The 22,750-nt window shown below is 35.7% G+C and overlaps 1 protein-coding gene across 11 annotated transcripts in view; it reads left to right on the top strand.

Annotated features, from left to right (window-relative positions):
* The window catches only part of RAPGEF2 (Rap guanine nucleotide exchange factor 2), a 336,200-nt gene that overhangs the window by 254,669 nt on the left and 58,781 nt on the right, over nucleotides 1-22,750 (top strand). For all 11 annotated transcript variants that reach the window (XM_072621383.1, XM_072621386.1, XM_072621387.1 and 8 more), the window contains one exon: nucleotides 14,226-14,357. In XM_072621383.1, the coding sequence (XP_072477484.1) occupies nucleotides 14,226-14,357 (132 nt within the window). The remainder of the gene's footprint in view (nucleotides 1-14,225; nucleotides 14,358-22,750) is intronic.

A 22,750-nucleotide genomic window follows, 5' to 3' on the forward strand; every position in this document is an offset into this window, starting at 1 on the left:
CTTTCTAGGAAGCATTTCGATACCATAGAAAATGCTATCTCTGTAAATTAATGTAGGTAACTCCTCATGACCTAAATTTCTTCTCAAGAGAAAAAATTATAGACTTGAAGTACCATGGAGGGCATAAGAAAGAGATGCAAAAAATAGATTCATCATAAGAATAGCTAGTGTTTTACACTCTAAGCATTTCTACTCACTCTAGACCCCTATGAAGGTATGTTCAGTGTATTGGAAGTAAGGATTTTATGCTTCATGCCAAGTTCAGTTTGATGGCATGTGGCCTTCTGGAGGATAGGTTTAAGTAGTATCATACTTTTTTGTGTCTGTAACAGTCAGATGTTATAAGGTACCTTGTTGGACATCTGCACATTTAAAAATACAAATTAAAATGCAAATCTAAATTTTCAAAATAGGTCATTCATATTATAATAGAAATTATCTCTGCCTCTTTTCTCTGTCTGTCTGTGGGATTCTCATGGGACTACAGGGCCTGATCCCATTACTGAATAGTATGGAAGCTTTAACCTGTTCTGCCTTTCCTGGTAGCCCTCAGCTCCAGGGGACTTGCTGCTGAGGCCCCATTGGTTTTAGCCCCATTGCAGTTTAGCACTCTTGACCTCAAGCTATTCACCAGAATTAGCCTCCTTAGGAGCAGAGAATTCAGGTACGTGCTACCATTGCTCCTAACAGAAATCTACTCTCATAAAGATTTCTTAAAATATTGGCATAGCGCTTTATGGTTCACAAAACCTTTTGTTCATCTAGACCAGGGGTGGGGAACCTGCAGCCTGGAGGCCACATGTGGCCCTCTAGGTCCTCAAGTGGGGCCCTTTGACTAAACTCTGAGAAGTTTCAGATCGGACCCTAGAAGGTCACATGTGTCCTCCTGGCCGCAGGTTCCTCACCCCTGGTCTAGACCCTCCCTGTAAAATAAGGAACGTAAGCATTATCTGTATAGATTAAGAAGTGGAGCTGATGCTTGAACCCAGACCTCCTGACTCCCAAATTCAGCACTTTTTCTGTGACATGACAGGGAGACACTACAAATTACCATGGTTTTAAAATCATTCACTTGCCCAAATTTGATTTATATGAATCTTTTCAGTAATAGCAATATATTATACATTGGGGCAGCTAGGTGGTGCAGTGGATAGAGAGCACCAGTGCAGGAGTCAGGAGGACCTGAGTTCAAATCTCACCTCAGACACTTGACACTCACTAGGTGTGTGACCTTTGGCAAGTCACTTAACCCCAGTTGCCTCATTCTGGGTCATCTCCAGTCATCCTGATGAATCTCTGGTCACTGGATTCAGATGGCTCTGGAGGAGAAGTGAGGCTGGTGATCTGCACAGCCCTCCCTCACTCAAAAACACAAAGTCAAGTGCAAGGCATGTCATTATTTCTCTGATGGCATGATCTTTTTTGGCAACAAAGGATGAACTCATACACATATTATACATTCAATACTTAATATACTTTGGTTAGAGGCACATAAACTCTGAAAGATTTTGTTTCTACTTAAGTGCAGAAAAAAACATTTTATTACTTTTCATTGCTTTATCAGCATTACTGAAGTACAAATGTAAATTTCCCCTCAATCCCATTCTGCATGCTTTTTTTTTTCCTTCCAAAATAAGCAACTGATCATGGAGAAGAGTACAACTTATTTTTCTTAGTCTTTGGGGAAAGAGGAAAGAGTCACTATATTTGAAATTGTGGTCAGAGTGGGAGTTTGTTCTTAATTGGTTCAGTATTTGAATTACTAAAGCATTAAAAACTCTGAAATTAAACTGTTTTACTTAGTGGAGATGACTGAAAAATGACAAGATCTCTATTCATTTCAGATGTTACATGCAAATTAGTGTGAAAAAAAGCAGAGGAGGAATGGAAAGTGAAGGATAGGTGTGGGGGGAAGATGAGATTAAATATATAAATAACCAAGAACTTAGTGCTGAAAATCTCATTTATGTTTTCTAAGTTTCTTAAGTAATAACCAGTTGATTCACACACACACAGACACACAGACACACACACACACACACACACACACACACACACACACACACACACACACACTCCTTATTCCACAAACGGCAGGATAGTGCAATAGATAGAAAGACCTGAGCTCTTCCTGTCTCTGATCCATATTGACTCTGTGACCACAGTCAAGTCACTTAACCTCTAGTGCAAAGGTTCACAATCTAGAGTTTGACCTTTGTAAAAAAAATTTGATAACTATTTCAAAATAATTTGTTTCCTTTGTAATCCTGTGTATTTTATTTTATGCATTTAAAACATTATTCTAAGAGGTCCAGAGGTATCGTTGGACTATCAGAAGGGATCTGTGACACAAAAAAGGTGAAAAACCCATGTTCTGTTATCCTCTGAGAGCGCTAGAAAACTAGTAGATAAAGTGCCTGCAGCAGTGGTGCTGTTCCAGTGGGGGCAGTCACCACACGAGGATAATTCCGTAGCTGTGATCCCTCCTCATCAAACCAAAACCAAACCAAAGCAGAGACCTCATGCTTATTTGTTAGTAGTCCCCAGGAAATAGATTTAGATTGAACAATAAAGTCTGGCTAAAAAGAGTAGGAATTTTTTCAGTTACTTTGATTTAATCAGCACTAATTCAACTGCTCAATGTATCCTGAATCACTAATCTTAAGAACTGCTGTACAAAAATACAGTTCTCTTTAAGAGGAATTTACAGTTTAGTTGAGAAGTAAAACCTGTATATAATCCAGAATTGCTGTAACACGAGGTGGGAAGTCAACAAATTCTGTAATGACTTAAGTTTCTTGGAGGAAATAGCACTTAATTTGGATTTTAAAGTATGGGTAGAGTCATCTCCAGTTGTCCTGATGAATACCTGGCCATTGGACCCAGATGGCTCAGGAGAAGAAAGTGAGGTTGGTGACCTTGCACAGCCTTCCCTCACTCAAATAAAAGTCAAATGCAAGTCATGTCATCATCTTGACGTCATGATCCTCTTTGAGAACAATGGACAAACACAAGGGTTTGGATGAAGGATAGAAATGAGGCCATTCTAGGTGAGAGAAATAATCAAGAGCATGGAAAGCAAAAATTAGAAATCATCTAAATCATCTAAATCAGAGAATAAGAGACTCTCTTGCACCTTTCTTTGTATCCCCAACACTTGGCACAGTGCCCTAAGTTAACTTGACCTAAACTTTTAGTGTAAAATAAGCTATCCTTTTAACATGAAGATTATTTTCTGCTACTAGAGAAAATCAATCTCAAAAGAGTCATGGAATATGTAGATTTCAGAACCTCTATAATCTAACCCATGTCTAAACAAGAGTAACTTCTTATAATATGCTTGACAAGTGGTTGTCTAGTCTTTGTTTGAAGACTTCTAGGTAAAGGGCAGGGGAGGGCTCACTACCTCTTGAGATAGTTCCATTTCATTTTTTGATCGTTCTAATTAAGAAATTTTTCCTTTAATTTATATTTGTATCAGTTGTAATATGAGAAAACATTTTTCATCAACTCACATTGAAAAATTATCACAGTATTTACCACTATTGACAGGTACTAGTATTTTTTAAATAGTAGTGCTGCATTAGTGTTTTATATAGTAGAGTCTTATTAGTGAACTAAGCATTTGTCATTTAATCTCCATAATGTGTTGCAGAAGTTTTGATAACCTCCTATTTTTGATGGGAATAATTCCACTGTTTCAAGAAAGTCTGTGTGATGACTTTTAGGCTTATGCTTGCTGTATGACTATAAACTGAAACATTTCTTCAACCCTTTACATTTCCCAGGTATTTGAGCCAGTGTTTGTTACTGAGATGTGATTCATCCATTTGCATAACAGTAGCATGAATCCTCAGTGATTCATCAATATTGTATTTTTAGGGCACTAGGTTGCTTTTGCTTGTTTCAGGAAAGCTTTGAGAACATATTTATACAGTGACATATTCTGGCACAAAATAGTTGCATTTATGTAAATAAAGGATTCTTCTGGATTGTGATTTTTTTCCCTCCTTCATAGTAGGATGTGTCCATAAATCCATTTGTTTCTCAAAGAAAAATGTTTATATACACACACATGCACACAATATAGAAGTAGATATAGATAATTTTTTGCATGTAAAATAATTGATCTGCATAATTTTCTCTTGCAATTATTTTCTTAACTAGTAGTCAGGGCCTAATGTAAGATTACAGTAGATGACTTGCTTAGGATACCAAAGCTAGGATTTGAAAACAGGTCTCCTGATTCCAAAACCAGTGCTTTCTCCATTATGTAATACTTCACTTAATATCTATTTATAGAGTAGTTACATGATTGTATAAGTGTAAGCTAAGTATTCAGAAAAATCTAATCAACTCATTGGAAGACTCTTGCCCCAGTACCCTCTGTCCTAGATTCACTATCAATTGTAAATATCATTCAGTAGTCACAGAGCTGCTGAAGATACTTATTATTGTTCATAATCAAATGTGCCTCATTATCCAATTCAGTTTAGCCATCATTAAGAACCTGCTTTGTGCAAGGCACTTTGCTGGGTTCCTCCATGCCCTTATTTTTACTGATTAGGATTATGAGCCCCAGAAAGAATACATGGCTTATCATGTATATGGAACATTTCAGAGCTGGTATTCATATCCAGGGCTTATGACTCCAAGTCCTTGGATCTCTTCTCTATATTTCATTGTGTTCCTGTTCTTTTTTTGTTGATTATTTGGAAATCAGGACAATTTTTGCATAAATGTTGTTAAAAATGGTCATTAGGTTAGTGAGAAAGCCTGTGAAAACCCTCTTTATTTTCACTATAGTTGAATTTTACTTAACTGAGTTATAGATTCTCAAGCAAATGGCAATGCAACAAAGAAGAGAATTTTCCTTATAAGACAGAAGGTTAATCTTTAGCATTCTTCTACTTCTATTTCTGCATCCTTCTCCCACCTTCTTCAGCCCATATCGTCAAGGCTCCACTGTTTTTGTAATTCCTTAAGCCCTAACTCCAGCACTCCAGTTTGGGCTTGTTATTTTCACCAATATTGCCTAGCACTCCCAACTCCCATCCCCACCTCCTATTTACTGCATATAGTTGATAGAGTACATTTGCCCAGAGATAAACCTGATATGAAATAATTCAGAATAAAAACCTTCCCATTAACTTCCTCTTTTCTCAATGTATTTGTATTTTGAAAGACAGTGCTTATTATTTTAAATGAACTTTGGAATTTCAGGTAGTATAACAAAATGAAGGGAAAATGAGGCTGTGGGGGGTGGAGGACAGAACAGTAATTTTGAGCAAAGAGTCCGCCTCCCTTATGTAAGCTCCTGTTACCTGTTTTGTTTCTCTATAGTTTCTTTGCTTTTTCTCCTTCTGAACCTGCAGGTTCTGTATTGATCATTTGTCAGTGAGTCATTGATAAATTGGGCACCGACCGCATCATGGATTCAGCTTCAGCTTCAGATACTTATTAGCTGTGCAGCACTGGACAAATTATCTCACCTTGCTTGGTGGGATAATATCAGTCATACCACTTGCCTCCCTGGCTTTGTTGTGAGAGTTAGATAAGATATAATGCTTAGGAAGTATTTTGCAAATCTTAAAGCATGATATAAATGTTCATTTTTATTCTATTCACTATTCCTTATACATTAATTAAACATTCAATTCAGGATGTGCTAATTCACACTTAGACCTTTATTTCTCCAATAATATCTAACCCTCTTTCTCCCCCTTCTTCATATTTTATTCTTATACCTAGCATGGACTGCTCTCTAATTTTACCTAGGTTTTATCGTCTTTCTTGGCTCTGCTCCCTAAAATTAGCCTACAACCCTTCTTGGGGCTTCTTAACGGTTTTTAACCACTAATCACTACAGGGAAATATATAGCAGTTTAAAATAAGAAACAAAAGGGAAAAGTTATATAAGTCTTACATATTAACCCTGTTGTTTCATGCAAACTGATATAGAGCTAGTCAGAGTACTTTCTGAACTCCCCTTGGTCCCCCCAAGTGACACATCCTGCTTCTTTCTTTCCATTTCCAGCCCACTTGCTTATTATTTCTGTGACCTGAGGTAAATAAGCCACTTAGCCTCTTCAGATCTTAATTCTCTTGTCTTTCAAATAAGGTGGGGAGAGAGCTTAGATCACTTCTAAGTCCTGATCCAGTTTAAAATCTCATAATTGTATCATACTGTGCCAGAGTCCACCTCACCCAAAAGTTGGTGGACTTATTTTTGTTGTTATTGTTAGAATTTAGTTCTGTTAAACTGATGCTTTATCCCTTTCCCCTGTCTTTCCAGTACTATAAATAGTAATGTCACTTTTTTTTTGGTTATTTTTCTCCATATGTATCTCCTTGGCTACCCCCATCTAGCATTTTTATTTCTCTTTCCCCTAGTCATTACAGAGGAATAGTCCCATTTCCCAACTGTGTGTGCACACCTGTAGGTGTATATAAATAAATATACAATATATATTAGTATGTGTATATATCATATAAATTTATTTATTTACTTATTTACACACACTGGGGTGCACACACACCATGCACATACCTTCAGACCTCCTGTTTATGCTTCTTGACCCCACACATCCCTTTCCTGGTTCCTCATTTTACTATAGTAACCATTTCCAATACTTTACCCTTCCTAAAGGCTTGACATTTGGGTATATGCCCAAATCTATTCATTAGCATCTTTAGTATCTGATACTGAATTGTATCTTTATGTTTCTCTACCTTATTCAGTTCTATTTCAGTCATGTCTGACTCTTTGTGACCCTAATTGGGGTTCTCTTGGCAAAAATACTGGAGTGGTTTGCTGTCTTCTCCTCCAGTTCATTTTACAGATGAGGAAACTGAAGCAAACAAAGTTTAATGACTTACCCTGGGTCACACAGCTAGTAAGCATCTGAGGCCAGATTGGAACTCAGGAAGATACGTCTTTCCTAGCCGCCCTTTCACTTATGTGTTCCTGAGTGGATGGTTGTACAAATACACTGACAGAATAAAGGTAAAGTTGCCCAGTCTGACAAAGATCTAAGATCATATATTTAGGATAGAAAGGGATTTGTTAGAGATTATCTAGTGCCACCCCCTAAATGTGTCATATACTTCTGTAGAAACTTACCTTCTGTTGTTATAGCCCCCTTCTAGCAGAATAGGTGCATAGTAATTAGTGAACGGTTGATGTAGGGTTATGTTAAGGGGGGGAGCAGAGAGAGAGAAAGAGAGAGAGAGACTAATAGAGTCCTTTAAGGTTCTAAAATATCTAATTAGTGAAAAATCACAAGAAAATTGCTTCCATTTTTGACATAGTGTTGATATTAAAAAGTTGTATTATATGGTATATGTCAGTTTGTATTATGTCTATAGAAAAAATCAATAGAAATTAGTATCTTATTCTGTAATTATGTGTATTGATTGCTGCCTTTAAAATCACTGAACCAAAGAGTAATGTTTCCCCTGATGCTTTCTGTGGTCAGTAAATGAATCAAATTGGAATGTAGCCAGTAAGAGGAGAGATGTGTGTTCTGGATAAACCTATATTATTTAATATCTGCCTATTCTTCTGTCCTATCTTTTACTATGTAAAATATTGCAAGTGCCAATTCACATGCCCCTTCCCCCCAAATAGTTAACGTCAGATGATTACTGCAAAATTAGGAGAGGTTTCATTCCTGACTGACACGATGTGAGCTTTGGAAAATCACTTCCCCTCTCCGAGTCTTAGTTTTCTTCTCTGTGAATTGAGGGATATTGGTCTATTCATGGAGTCAGTGTTAAGAGGACTTGAGTCTTAGCTCTGAGATCTTCTGCCCCTGGGATATTTATTGAATAAGCAACTTTACCCCTTTGTGTCTGTTTCTTCAACTGTAGAATGACAGGATTGGACTACACAAACTCCTAAGGAGCCCCCAAGCTCTGAAATTCTATCATAATTCTCTAAATTATTCACAGAGGTCATAGAATATTATGTTTGATTTCCGAATTTTATAATAATCAAATGCTAATTTTATTGCTTAAATGAAAGTAGGCCACAGTTGTCACAGAATCCTTATTCCTCATTTTATAATCATTTCAGTGTGATCAGTTTTTTTTAATATTCTGGCTAGTGTTATATCACTATTATCAATTTAAGCATTCTTTGTTTTCCAGCCCACATAAATGTCACCTTCCTTGGTGACTTCTTTCTTATTTAGTGTGTCTGTGTGTGTGCCACTTAGTTGGCATTGCCTTGTTTTATTTGCTATTTCGTTTGCATTTTGGATAGATTTAAGTTTTTTGGGGTAGGGTCATATCATATATTGTATTTCTTTTGTACACACTACCTAGCAAGTGCTGAGCCTGTATAAGAAGGACTCAGTCCATATTTAGACTCAATTCCAGAGTGAGGAAGGAGTATAGGAATCAGGTAGCTACATGCGTCCTCATTTTATAGTTGAGGAAACTTATGGAAATGGATCAAGTAACAGATGCAGCAGGTTTTGATTCTCAAAGTGAATTCCTGTCACATGCTTTCATACCAAGATTGACCATAATATTGATGCTGATTCCAAATGCCACCTGAAATACAAAGTGCTGCACACAAACTCTGTTGTCTTTAGAGGCTCTTAGGGTTCCTAGAATAATGTTACACACACATTGAGTGCTTAGTAAATCATGGGTGATCAGCTGTGGAAGGTTTTAAATTCTGAAAAGGCTGGAAAAGAAAGACCCTTTCCTAGTTTGGATTGTTGTTTGAGGGAAGGAAGACTTTAGAGATTTGCATCTTCCTTTGACAAATTGTTTAACTTAACTATTATCAAGGTTTAGTTATTTTATATGAAATAGCATGATGCAGATAAGAGAGCTCTTCTTGGACCAGAATGTGGATTTAATCATGTTTTAATTATCAAATTATTTTAAGATTTATTTCTAAAGACTTAGTCCATTGAGTTGTGACTCCTGCCAGCTATGGCTGGTTAATTGTTTTTAATAGAGGCCAAGTCTACAACCTCAGTTCTTATATTAAACTAGTTAGTATAATTCAGTTCAGTTCAACAGATATATGCTTTCTATGTATAAGACTCTGGTAGACACTGAGGATACAAAGACAAAATCTTAACAGTCCTTTTCCTCAAGGAAGATAGTATTCTCCTTAAAAGTATTTCTCATATGTATCACAGGCTTCTTGTAATATAATTTTGCAACCTCCCCCTTTTAATATCTTAATCCCACACCATTATAAAAACAACAACAACCTTTTGCTGTGCTCACCTATCCACTGAAATCACCAGATATCAAGGTAGGTATTGACTTCATTTGGAATGTATTTTCAAATCTTAGTAGGATTTCTCTCTGTAACAGATGTATCATAGGCTAAATTATCTTCATCAAGGTCTTTCTGGTTATACTCATTATGACCATTTTTAAGGTGGAAAGAATAATAGTCCAGTAAATGTTTCTCATTGCTTTTGAACACAGGACAAAACCAATTGTTTCATTTTTAAATTGACTTTTTTCAGTTATCAGAAGTATCTCTTCTCACTTCTCCTTTTCATTCTCCCCAATTACTTCTATCCACATCTCCAAGGAGAACCTGTGAGCCATCCTCCCTGTAAGGTGAAGTTCTCTGACTTCTGTTTTCATTCTTAGCCAGAATGCCCTTATGGTCTTTGTATGCACAGTTCCATTCTTTCAGTGGTTATTGGATAAAGATCTGACATTAGAGTACAGGAAACTGACTTAATATTTGTAGGCAGTATAATCACTATGTTATAATTTTCTTTCTGTCACCTTTTCAGGTATTCTGGTACCATCCCTGTGCATGTAAGCATAGTAATTCCTTGTTCAGGATTGTGGGCCATCTGCTAATGTGTAACTAGAGAACAGGTAGTTTGTCAGTAGATCTGTACTCATTCTTTCCATTTTGGTAGAACCTGCCAAAATCTTTGCTTCCCCAGCACAGTCTTTTGAGAGCCCTCAGTCACCTTCATGCCATGAGGCATCGGTAGGACTTTAGTGAATGCTGCTAGCTTATACGACAGCACAAAGTAGTAGTTTAGAGCTGTGAGCATACTATCTCCCACAAATTTCTTTGTTGGAATTCCTTCTCTTTCTTTTATCAAATTGACCACATCATCTAATAAAGCAAATGAATGCAAGACCAATATTTTACAATAATTTTTAATTGAAATGAAAGAATAAGAAGGAGCTTATAATATTGGCAACAATTTAATCCTTTGAAAACATGAACATTATGACTTAGAAAAATATCCCTTGTCTATGTTTCTGTTTGAGTGTACATAAGTATAATCATTTAAATTTTTAAAAAGACAAAATAATATACAGTCTTAATTGTGTGATTTGTATTTTTAATTTCCCTCTGAAGTTCTCTTAAGAGAACTTACCTTCTTCATCAGACAGTGTAGGTCATGATCATATTGCCATATTCACTGCATCAATCTGTGAGATTTACCCAGCTGAGATAGTCCTGTCTCACATAATTGTTATAGAAGTTTGCTACATCTTCATTTTTTCATCAAGAATAAACGTGCTTTCAAAATTGTCCCCCCTTCCTTCAGGATCTCCCTCCCAACCTTAACCTGTGATTTCATCCATAAAGGAAACTCTGTAATTTGTAGTCTTTGAAATTTACCTAATGTCACTGAAACATCCAGTTATTTGCCCATAGTTAAACTCATATGCCTGTTTATTTCCTATATTTCATAGGAATCCCAAGTCTTCTTTTTCTTCAAGCCTAGCCCTCTTTCCACTATTTTTAGGTATCCTCTCATCTTTTAAACTTAGGATTTGCAAGAACTTATTCTCATGTTATGAAGGGGCATGAGGTAGAGGAATTTTTTGTACTATTTCATCTAATTTCTGAAGAAATTAGTGAAAGATAGCTATTGCTATCCTTTATAATAAAGAATAAAAAAAGAAAGATTGTCAGCAAAAAGTAACCATTGTCTGTTTCTGAAGGTACTTGCAGTATTTATCTGAGATACTTAATAGGAAGATTTCCTCAGTTGATTGTTCTTCTTTTTATCCCTGAGGCATTGATTTTGTTCATGCAAAAGATTTTCAATTTCATGTCATTTAAATGATCTTTTTATCTCTTGGATACTTTGCTTTTTAAAGGAAAGCAAATGGTTATTGAACTCATTCTTTCCACCTGCTCTTTACCACAAATCTACTCCCCAGGTTAGTTTTCATTGCTGCCACTTCTGTAGTTAAGTGGAAACTATAGATAAATGAGGAAAAGCACATATATTTAGGACAGGATGGGATTGAGGATAAGCATGGACTCAGTAAGAGATGATACTATCTATGCAACTGAGTTTTCAATATGAACTTGGGAGCTTAGAAACAGATACCACTCAGGTGGATTGGAATATAGCTCCTTCTTTTTGCCTTTGTCATGTCTCAACATAGGTCATGACTCACTTTGTGAATTTAGTTTCTTAATGGACATTTATCACATTGTAAGCTAGACAGAATGTCATGAAACCTGTGTTCTAGTACTAGTTCTAACTGAGCTGAACTGTGTGGCTTTGGGAAAGTCATTTTTCTTCATCTTGCCTCATTTGTCATCTTTTAGTTAAGGCAATTGGACCATTGAAACCTCTTAAATGCATTGCAGCTCTAGACAGTGAGCTACATAGCCCAGAAAATAGATGTGCTTAGCAGCTAGTATTATCTTGTTTCATCTGGTGAGACAAATGAGCATTGAGAATAAGAGATATGAAAGTATTCTTAGCAGAAGTCAAGTCAATTTATCCTATTTGTTGATAAATGTTTATCTCTTTCAATGCAAGTGAGCTATTTTATATCTAAATCAAGTAGAAATTTCTGTGTCAAGTCAGAAACTTGCCAAGGTGATAATATTGTGTAATGCCGTTATAATGTTGCTCTTTAGGGATCTATGCTTCTAGACTCAATTATAGTGGAATTTGTGTTGTAATAATGTTTTGCAAGTACATAGAAGGGAGGTCCTAAGTCATGGAGCAGTTGTGTTCACTTACATAGCAAAGTTCACTCATAGACCAAACCATTTTCTTCCTCTGCCTCTCTCCCCTTTTATGCTGATTTTCTCGCCCCACCCTCATTATAAGCACAGTGTGTGGGCTAACACTGAAACGCCAGCTGATTTAGGAAATCTTGAAACAATGAACTTGAGTCATCATATTCTTCATTTCCATAATGGTACTAGCCCCCAAACTCAAGTGAATAGGTAGGTAGTAGGTTTTGTGTGGGGAGGAAAGAGTAAAAGAATGTGAAAGAAAAGTTAAAGAAGGGAGAAAAGGGTAAAAGATAGGTGAAAGTAGCCTTGTGATATGTTACCTTTTGTTTTGATAAATAATGAAGTTATTTCAAAGAATATAAATAATAATAAGTAATGATATTTTGGGTAAATACAGTACCTCCTTATGACCTTGAAGTTTTCAACTGGCAATATTTATTGGTTCATAGTATTTCCCTTTAATACATTATTCTGAGAACTTTATCCCAAGAGTTGTTAGAAGAGATAGAATTATATTGTAAGGGCAGATGTAGTTTCTAAAAGGTACATATCTGTACTGTCAGATGAAAGTATTAATTCATTTTAGTACATACCATATTTGTACATTTTATACATTTTTATACATTTTACTGTCATCATTTTTGTTATTTTGTTGTTGTTACTGTTGCATATTTAGCTAAAATAAGTTTAACATTTTCATTGCTCCTTAACGTCAGTGACTGTTTGCTTATGTCTCATGTCTCCTAGTGCCTGACACGTAGGCACCCAATAAATGTTTGTCTGATTGATTTATCAATATAATTGTTTTCATGACATCATGAAATTTTTTTGTGGCCATTCCAAGCAACATTCATGCTTGTGGAAGGAAGGTAGCATTTAAAAATAGACAATGTCCAAAACATTGTTGCAAACATTTTCTATGATTTTTTTTTTTATTAAAGTATTTCTTTTTTAAAGAGTAAGGTTAAGTGCACAGGTGTTTGCTGAATTGGCCTCTTGAAATGCAGCTGGACAGAAAAAGATTTTGCCTATTCTTGTATCCTGTAGTTATATGAGTCAGGTCTCATTGGCTAATGTGTTTAAGTGCAGGAACACTTAGGATATTTTTTTCCTTTTACACAACAGACAATATTACCCTGCGTTTCTTTGCCAGTTTTATTCTGTTGATGTATCTGAGTTTCTCCACCTTTTCTACAACACATATGATGAGTCTAAAAAAACATAAGCTCTTATTTCAAGGGTAAATGAAATGCATATTTTAAAACATAAGAGCCAACAAAATGATTTAAAAGTTTTAAAAATTTACTCCATGACCCCTGAAAAGGATGATAATAATTTAAACTAATCCATAATTTCCTATGAAGAAATGAAACTATACTATTTACCTTTAGTCTTCATGCTATTTTTAGATACCTAGAACCTAGACCTGCATTATAATAAAGTAGACTTCTGTCAGAATTACTTGCTAGATAGAATTGAGCTTGTGTTCTTCAGATGAAATCAAATACAGATCAAATCCTATTAGGAGTGAATACCACTAGAACAAAAATATCTTTATAATGAAAACTGATTGTATCACCTACTGAGAGCACATTTATTTTGAGCAATGTTCAGTGAAATGTAATTATGTTCAAACAACATCCCTAGTTACAAGTAGATTTTTACTGATTTTGTTCACCCCAGCCAACCCTCAAGAAGGACTTTTCAGTCTAATTTACTTGTCCTTGTTTTAGATTAGGTAGATTGGGTAGGTAATAGTTGCAGTTTTAGTTTCATATGTGAATACATGTATTGACAGTAATGAGTTTCAATTATTTTTCAAGTTAGAGCTCCATAGTGTCAGTTGGATTCACCTCAGTAAATACCATTAAACTTCCATGCTTCTGCTATTATACTATTTGAGTTGTAACTCTCTGATTTCATTTATTTGCTAAATACTTTATAAATATTGAAAGCTATTCATTCCATCATATATGATAAAATTGGAAATCTTCACTTTTACATAACTTTATAGAAAGTTTGAATCTTACTAAGTTTGGAGAGATATCCCTATTGTATAAATATGAACAGCCCTTTAAGCTTTTTTAATACACAAACATCTTTCCAATAAATTTGTGTGTATATGTGTGATAATTCAGTGTATGATATGTGAAATTATTTTTTAAATTAATGTTTAGAAGAATATGATTCAGATTGTAATATTATCTTTCTACTCTCCCTTCAGCTTCCGGCAGATTTCACAAAACTACACCTCACTGACAGTCTCCACCCACAGGTGACCCACGTTTCCTCTAGTCACTCAGGATGTAGCATCACGAGTGATTCTGGAAGCAGCAGCCTCTCTGATATCTACCAGGTAAGAAAGTTGATTCCTCTATCATTTTCCTCCCATCTCATTCCCCTGGGTGCATGTAGTTTTTGGGTGCTAAAAAGACAAGCCATAAAAAACTATTAAATGTGTGGATATGTAAAAGTGTGTAGATATTGTGTTGATATTTCCTTGTTCAGTTGTTATCCATCCAGTTTAACTAGCATTTGTGTTCAAAGAGTTTGATCCCCAAAAAGTTTCTTTTTAATTAAGTATAAGATCATAAATGGGGATTGGAGGTCATTTAATCCAGAGGTGTCCAACTCACCGAGTAGCAGCCTGAACCAGATTAAAATATGTAGTCAAGCAAAACAAATTCCTGCATTGGCCATGTCTGGAAGAAAGCAAAACAAAACAGAAAACGAATACATCCCATTCTTTACTATGAGTCCATCACCTTTCTGTTAGGACCTAGGAAATGTGTCATGAGCCTTCTGAAATTGTTGTGGATCACTGCATTATAAATGATTTGGTTTTGAAAAATAATGGAAATTCAAAACACTGCTAGTAGAGCAAACATGCTGTTGACTCTGTTTTATGTTATAGATTGCACTTTCCACTTGGTAGGTATTTGCCTGAAATAACTCGAATTACAGCCTTAAGGCTTCTTGGCTTTTAGGGCTGTAAGTTCCATGAAGGTAAGGACCTGCATTAAAAAAAAACAAAAAACGAAACTATTTGGTATTCCCAGTGCCTAGCATAGTGGCTTATATGTAGTAAACATGTAGCAAGTGTTTGTTGAATTGAATTATATTATAACTACTACATTATTCCAAGGGCTTAGAGATTTTTGTCATCATCTTTTAAAGGAGAATTTCTGAATGTTTCCTGATGATTTATTAAATAAAAATTTAAAAAACTTTAAGTCCTTATGGCACAGAGAAAAGAAAAATATTTACTTTAATGGAACACAAAGAAACTTGTTTTTATATTTTCTGATAGCTCTTCAAAATGCTCTTAACATTTGTGGTTAAAAAAATTACTCAGTGTTCACCACTGAGAAGAAAATAGAGACATATTTCTCCCTTTCTTTGGCTCCTTGGCATTTCCAAGCATTCATCATTAATTACTACTAACTTGTAGACAATTCAGAAATGTCAGTAAGAAAATTTTATAACTTAAATTCCATGCATAATAATTCACTTTGTGACATAGTGCTTGAACACATAGGAACCTTGAATTATTGAGAAGAAGTGCACTAGGTCTTCTTGCTATGACTGTTATTAAAATCATTGCCAAATTTTGATAGTGGTCAGTTTCTATTTTAGAAAAAGTGTTGCGAAGTAACTGAGCAGTGAAGATTTTATTCAGGGCAAGGATACCAATTACTCCAAGAGGGAGCTGGATTCAAAAACTTTTTTTCAGAAAATTTTCAGAAAAATTTTGACTTTTAAAACATAACTTGTGGTTTGGATTTACTTTTGAGTAATTTAAAGGGTGTGTTCTAGGGGTGCTTTCTTGCCAGCCTTTTAAGCTACTTAATCATTAAATGCATTTTATATTGTTAGCCATAAATGCAAATATTTACAAGCTTTATAGAATCATCATGTTTATTTTCACTAAAAGCAAGGTGTAATTATGCATTAAGGCATTTATTGTTCTTTAGCATTAAGATCTATGTAGAAGTCTTGATTTTTATTACTATGTTGAACTCCCATCCTTCATTAGGACCAAAGAATGAGTAAGCAAATGTTGGATGGTAATAACATATGTCAGTTCAAAGATAGTGGCATAAACTTTGGTCTCTAAACCTTTCATGAGTTATATATACTGAAGCTCAGTATTGTGATAATTTTTTACCATTTTCACATGTGATAAAGTGAAGCTCTTGCACTAGGCTAATCTCCCAAAGAATAAATTCCAAACATGGATCAATTTCAAAATGTTTGGAGAAAAACTCTACCCTCTTGGAAATTCGAGGATGAGGTATAGGTCTCAGGACACAAAGAAGGGTATTCTCTTATAGCCCTCTTGCTTTAACTGGCATAGTTGGTAACTGGGGAATATAGCTGTGACATCTTAGCTACCCAGATATAACAGGAATGTACCACTACTTCCTTGTTCTGGGTTGTAGAAACAGAATGGAATCTTGATACAACTTTTCCACTTCATTAATCAGGTTTCAAGGCTAATGTATTCAAAAGTCAGGCCCCAATTGGGCCCTTTAACTGTGAAGAATATTGCCAAAGCGGAATAAAATTTATGTTCATACACATGCACGCACACACACACATTAGTTCATTGATTGTATAAAGATTATGAGAAACATCTTTTTAAAAATGTGATAGTTTCTCCTATTTTTGTAGTTAATACAAAAAATTAAATGTTAGGGACTCTTTTGAAATGGTGATTAAATGCTTCTATTTTCTTTTATATGACACTGTTTTACTGTTCTGTTTCCATAATATTTCTGTTGCCTAAGATGGGCATTTTCAGCATAATATTTAAAAATTTTAAGCTATTATACGTCCTTATGAAAATTGCTCAATCACACCTTTATGCAGAGGAAATCATGCTAGAAAAGAACACCATGTGGGCAGCTATGTAGTGCAGTGCACCAGCCCTGGAGTCAAAAGGACCTGGGTTCAAATGTAGCCTCAGACACATGCTAGCTGTGTGACTCTGGGCAAGTCATTAACCATGATTGCCTAGAAAGAGAATTGAATTGAGTGTCCTTGAAGGAAAAAAGAAGCTAAATGCTTGTAGTCATCAGGATGCCATGTATAACAACAGTAGAGATAGGGACAAGAGCTGGCGCCTCATTGGTGCAGGGAGCTAACTTTAAAGGAGAAACTTTGTCTTTTTTATCCTTCAGTGAATCAAACCATAAATTAGCAAACATTTATTTAGCATGTTCTATGTGCCAGGCACTGTTCTAAGTGCTAAGGGTGCAGAGAGAAAAGGTTATCGTCCTTACTCTCAAAGAGCTTATAATCTAATGGGAGAGACAACATGCAAACACATATGTACAATCAAGCTATACACAGGATAATAGAAATAATTAAGGGGAGAGAAGGCACTAGAATTAAGATGGGGTTATGAAAAACTTCTTGTAGAAAATGGAATTTGAGTTGGGACTTAAAGGAAACCAGGAAAGTCAGTAGGCAAAGTTGAAGAGGAAGTGTTGCAAGCATGGGGAATAGCCAATATCTGGATCCAAGAGATTAAGTGTTTTGTTCAAGGGAAAGACAGGAGGTCAGGGTCACTGAATCAAAGAATACATTTTGGAGAATAAGATGTAATAAGACTGGAAAGATAGGAGAAAGGTAGTTATGAAGGGCTTTGAGAACCAGAGAATTTTGTTTTTTTATCCTGGAAGCAACAGGGAACCACTAGAGTTTACTGAGTGGGGGTGGGGTGTGTGTGACATAATCAAACCTAAACTAAAGGAAAATCGCATTGGTGGCTGAATGGAGGGTGGATTGGAGAGGGGAGAGGCAGGCCAACCCATAAGCAAGGTATTATAATAACGCACACAGAAGGTGATATGGGTCTACGCTAAAGTGATAGTAGTGTTAGAGGAGATAAGGGGTCATATTTCAGAGATATTGCAAAGGTAAGATCAACAGGTCTTGGCAAGAGAGTGGATAAGGGGGATAAGAGTGAGGAGTCTCTTAGGTTGAGAGCTTGAAGGACTACATTAATAGGAAACATAATAGAGGTGGGGGGGGTTAGGGGAAAAGATAATGAATTTTGGAAATATTAAGTTTAAGAAGTCTACTGGATGTCTACTGTCTGAAAGGCAGTTGGAGATCCAAGATTGGAAGCCAGCCAAGAGTTTGGAGCAGGATAGTTAGAATGGATAATCATTGGCCTAAAGATCATAATTAAATTGATGGCAGTTCATAAGATCAACTAGAGTACACAACAGTACCCTGAAGGACAAATGCAGTTAAAGGATCTGATCCAGCAAAGGAGATAGAGAAGGAGTGGTCAGATAGATATGAAGAGAACCAGGAGAAAGAGTGATGAAAATATCAAGGAGGAGAGGGTGATTAACAGTGTCAAAAATTTCAGAGTAGTCAAGGGATTGAGAAAAGGCCATTGGATTTAGCAACTGAAAGATCATTGGCAACTTTGGAGAGAGCAGTTTTAGTGGAAGCCAGACTGAAAGGGGTTAAGAGATTGAGAAGAGAGAGTAGACACACTTATTGTTGAAGAACTTTTCAAGACAGAAATATTAGACAATCTTCACCAGGTAAGAGGATGACAGAGGGTGCAGTCTGTTATGGGAGATGGGATGGAGTGGAATCACTTGAACAGGTAAAGTGGAGACATCTATTTCAGATTTTCATTTTCAGGAGTTTTGCTACAAGGGTAGAAGAAATAGAGGATGATAGCAGGGATGGAAAGATCAAATCTTTTTCAGAATGGAGGATACTTGATGTGGTTTTAGGATGTGAGCCAGTAGAGAGTGAGAGATTGGAAATGTGAAACAATGGGGATGGCAGAAGGGGCAGTCTGTTAGAGGAGATGGGATAGAATGGGATCACTTGAACAGGGAGAGGGTTAGGATAGACTTGGTAAGGAGCAAATCTACTTCATCATGTGAGACAAGAGTGAAGGAAGAGATAGCAGCAGAAGGTATCTGAGTGATAGGAGATGAGAAAGAGGGAGAAGAAGGAACTCAAGGTGAATGACCTCAAAAAAAAATTTGGTAAAATATGAAGCAGGGTGCTCAACTGAAAGAGTAGAGAGAGGGGGAGCCATGGGAGGTTTGAGGAGAGATGAAAAAGTTTAGGGAAGCTATTGTGGCAAGTAATAGTGAGTTAAAAAGGGAGATACAATAATATTACATAGCTCTATTGAGAACCTAGTTGAGGTTGTGTGGCAAATTTATAATGGACCTGGTCAGAACAGTTGTGTAGTTTTCTCCACCTTTGTTCAGCAACAGGTGTGTAGGAATGAAGATGGCAAATGGGAGTGATCCAAGGCTGAGACTGTAGGGCATAATCAACCATATGAAAGGGGACTTGGGGATGCAAGAGCAGAAGACAGTGTAGAGTTGAATTTCTTCACCAAGGGATCAAGTACAGGGGAGATGGCCTGGGAGAGAATTGTAACAGTCAAAGAGGTCACAGTGCTAACTTCAGCACTGACTCCACTCTGAGTTTTTTATTATTATTATTAATTTATTTATTTTAAGTTTTCAGCATTCATTTCCACAAAATTTTGAGTTCCAAATTTTGTCCCCATCTTTCCCCTCCCCCCACCCAAAAACACCAAAGTATTCTGATTACCCCTTCCACCAATCTGCCTTCATTTCTAACATCCCTGCCTTCCCTTATCCCCATCTTCTCTTTTGTCCTGCAGGGCAAGATAAATTTCTATATCCCATTACCTGTATTTCTTATTTCTCAGTTGTGTGCAGGAACAATACTCAACAATTGTTCCTAAAACTTTGAGTTCCAATTTCTCTTCCTTCCTCCCTTGCCACCTATCCCCACTGAGAAGGCAAGCAATTCAATATAGGCTATATATGTGTAGTTATGCTAAAGACTTCCATAATAGTCATGTTGTGTATAGACTGGAGTTTTGTAAGGGAAGGCAGGAGATACTGTGTTGCCTTTTTAAGTTACTCCAAAGTATGAAGTTATAAATGTTTTCATTCTGTGTTTGGTGGAGCATGTTAGTTTCCTTCTTCGTCAAATTCAGTAATTTTGAAATTCATACATCAAACTTACAGCTCAAGTGCTTTTTGCTTGGTGATTGTGTGGAACAATTAATTATCTGAACACTTTTTAAAAGAGTTGAAAATGTTATCTAAATATTTAATAATAGTACAACTGTGTTCAGACATTTCCTTTTTAGTCAGTTAGTATCTTGGTTAAATTAACTAATCCTTCACTATCTACCACGGTAATATTTACTATTTTCCTAACTTGTATTGAAATTTTATTTATGTTATAACCAAGTGTAATAGTATGTTTTTTTTGAAACAGATATTTACAAGAAAAATAAATTCATGGATCTTTTAAAAAAATAAGTCATGGAACTGAATCGTTAGATGTTTTTGGTGTTGTTCTGAGAATAGTTAATATTAATGTAGAAACTAAATCTTTGTGTGAGATGTTGCATGAGAAAGGTAATTTCATTCAGTGAAGGAGTTTTATTCCTAAAGAGGTTTATAAACTTTTTCTCTGGAGAGAATACAGTTGGGGGCCTTTTTTAACAAGAACATTTTTAAGCTGGTTGTTTTTAAGCTTATTTTAGAATGAGAAGTGTTAAAATATGGATCAAGGTAAGTTTGCTATTCTTTTAGGATATCCAGAAAGAACATAGCAAGAGTGTTCTTTGTTTATGTCCTGGAAGGTGCATCTTTAAACTTTTTCATTTTTATTGACTTGTACAAGACATTTTATTGTGGCTTCTTGCATATAGTAACTACTTTCTCAATGAATGCAAGAATATTTATTGAATTTAGAAGCCATTTGACATTAAGAAAAGCTGAGCCTGTGAGAATTTTCTCCAAAGTGGGCAAGGTGGGGACTATTGTTTCTACCTTTTCCCATGATATCTTTGCTTTATCCTGCCAACAGATTGCACACTTTCCGGCTTCATAATATGCCCTCTTGTGTGTTTTTCCTGATATGGCGAACAATCAGAGTTGCCAGTGAAAAGTGGGAAATGGGGGTGGAGTAGGGTATTGTTACGTAAACTATAGGTATAATTCATTTGATAGAATACAAGTGTTCCTGAAAATCCTATATAAATTGCATTATATTTGAAATGTACTGGGAAACTTGCCATGTAAAGAAATATCCTATAAAAATTAAGAATCTTTTTGTAATATGATCCACACTATTTTTAGAATTGTCTTTTAAATATTGTGTATATGATGTATTTTTTAAAAATGCATTTTGTATTCGTAACATGGGATACAGCTGTATAAGACAGACTATTTTTGTGGGGTTTTATTTGCTTCCATAGAGCAATCTGAATTACATTGACAAAGTGATTAAGTATGAAGGGTCAAGAGGCAGTTTTCAGGAAAAGTTCTATGATGAAGATCATTAATTCAGAAGACTCATATCAGCACGTATTCTCTGAATGGCCTTTCATAAATTCTATATGCGTGGGAGGGATTGTGGTGTAGTGGAAACATACCAAAGTTCTTTTCTTCTTGGATCTGTGGCTAACTCTTTTGGGTAAGTTATTCATCTCCAACCAGCTGTATCTTCTGTAAATGATGAGACTGGATCAGATGGTTTGTAAGGTTCTTTCTTAGCCTTGAACTTCAGTGACTGACTAGCCAAATTACATGGCATGTAAACTTTTTTGTTTGACTGCTGTAGCTTTTCTTTCCTACTTTTTTCTCTGCTTTGGACTGACTCTCTTATCATTTTCTTATGGAGAAATAACAAAATCAGATAACACTTTGATCATCCTGTGCCAGGAATATTCCCTCTCATAGCATCTTGGTCACTTCCAGTGTGTGCGTGCGTGCGTGCGTGTGTGTGTGTGTGTGTGTTTACAATATATAACACTTATTTTTAAGTCTTATTTTCTTGTTTTTATATTTAATGAAATCTATTGAACCTTTGTTAGAAAAGGTGATCAGAATTCCAAGTTTACAAAATATTTCTCAGTGCTTAATCAGGAAAACATACAAATAATGCTCTCTTACTCCCTTCCCTATTAGTGACTTCCCTCTAAAATTTTCCCATTTTATCCTGTATATATTTTGTCTGTACATTGTTGTTTCAATATTCTTTCCCATATTAGACTGAACTCTTTGAAAGCAACCCCTAGTTTTTGATTTATTGGCATTTTGGGGTTTTTCTTTTGGTCTTTCTTTGTATTCTGAGTGCTTAGCAAAGTGCTTGGAACATAGTAAGTGCTTCATAAATACTTATTGACTGGATAACTGTATATAATACTAATCTAGATATAGGTTTCATTCCTGGAATAATGGGGAATAACCATTGTTATAGACTGAGGTAAAAATAATCAGACTATACTTTGCCAGTTTTATACAAGTCAAATTTTGTGGAAAAAATATGACTGACATAAAGACCAGTGTGTTAATTATTAGCTATACTTGTCCTTTATTACATTTCTTTTTGGCTGTCTCATCATGAAATAGAGATGATCTTGGGCTCTTGAAGTTTATTGTGAAGAAATACAGTCACTGCAGGTTCAACAAAGTAGGGGGAAAGTTCTTTGACTTTACTGAGTTAGGCAGCATGTCTATATTCCTAGACTATAGAAAATTTTAGGGAATTGTAGAAAGATACTCTATTTAGGTTGGTTGATGATAATCCCTTGAAGCATCTAATTTAGGGTATGATGGATTACTTGGAGATTTATCTACAAAACTCTCTTCTGGAAGTATCAGAAATGCCTTGTTGTGTTATCTCAGCTGTGTCTGGTCCTATGGC

The sequence above is a fragment of the Notamacropus eugenii genome, chromosome 6 (assembly GCF_028372415.1).
Source record: "Notamacropus eugenii isolate mMacEug1 chromosome 6, mMacEug1.pri_v2, whole genome shotgun sequence".
NCBI classification, from domain to species: Eukaryota; Metazoa; Chordata; class Mammalia; order Diprotodontia; family Macropodidae; genus Notamacropus; species Notamacropus eugenii.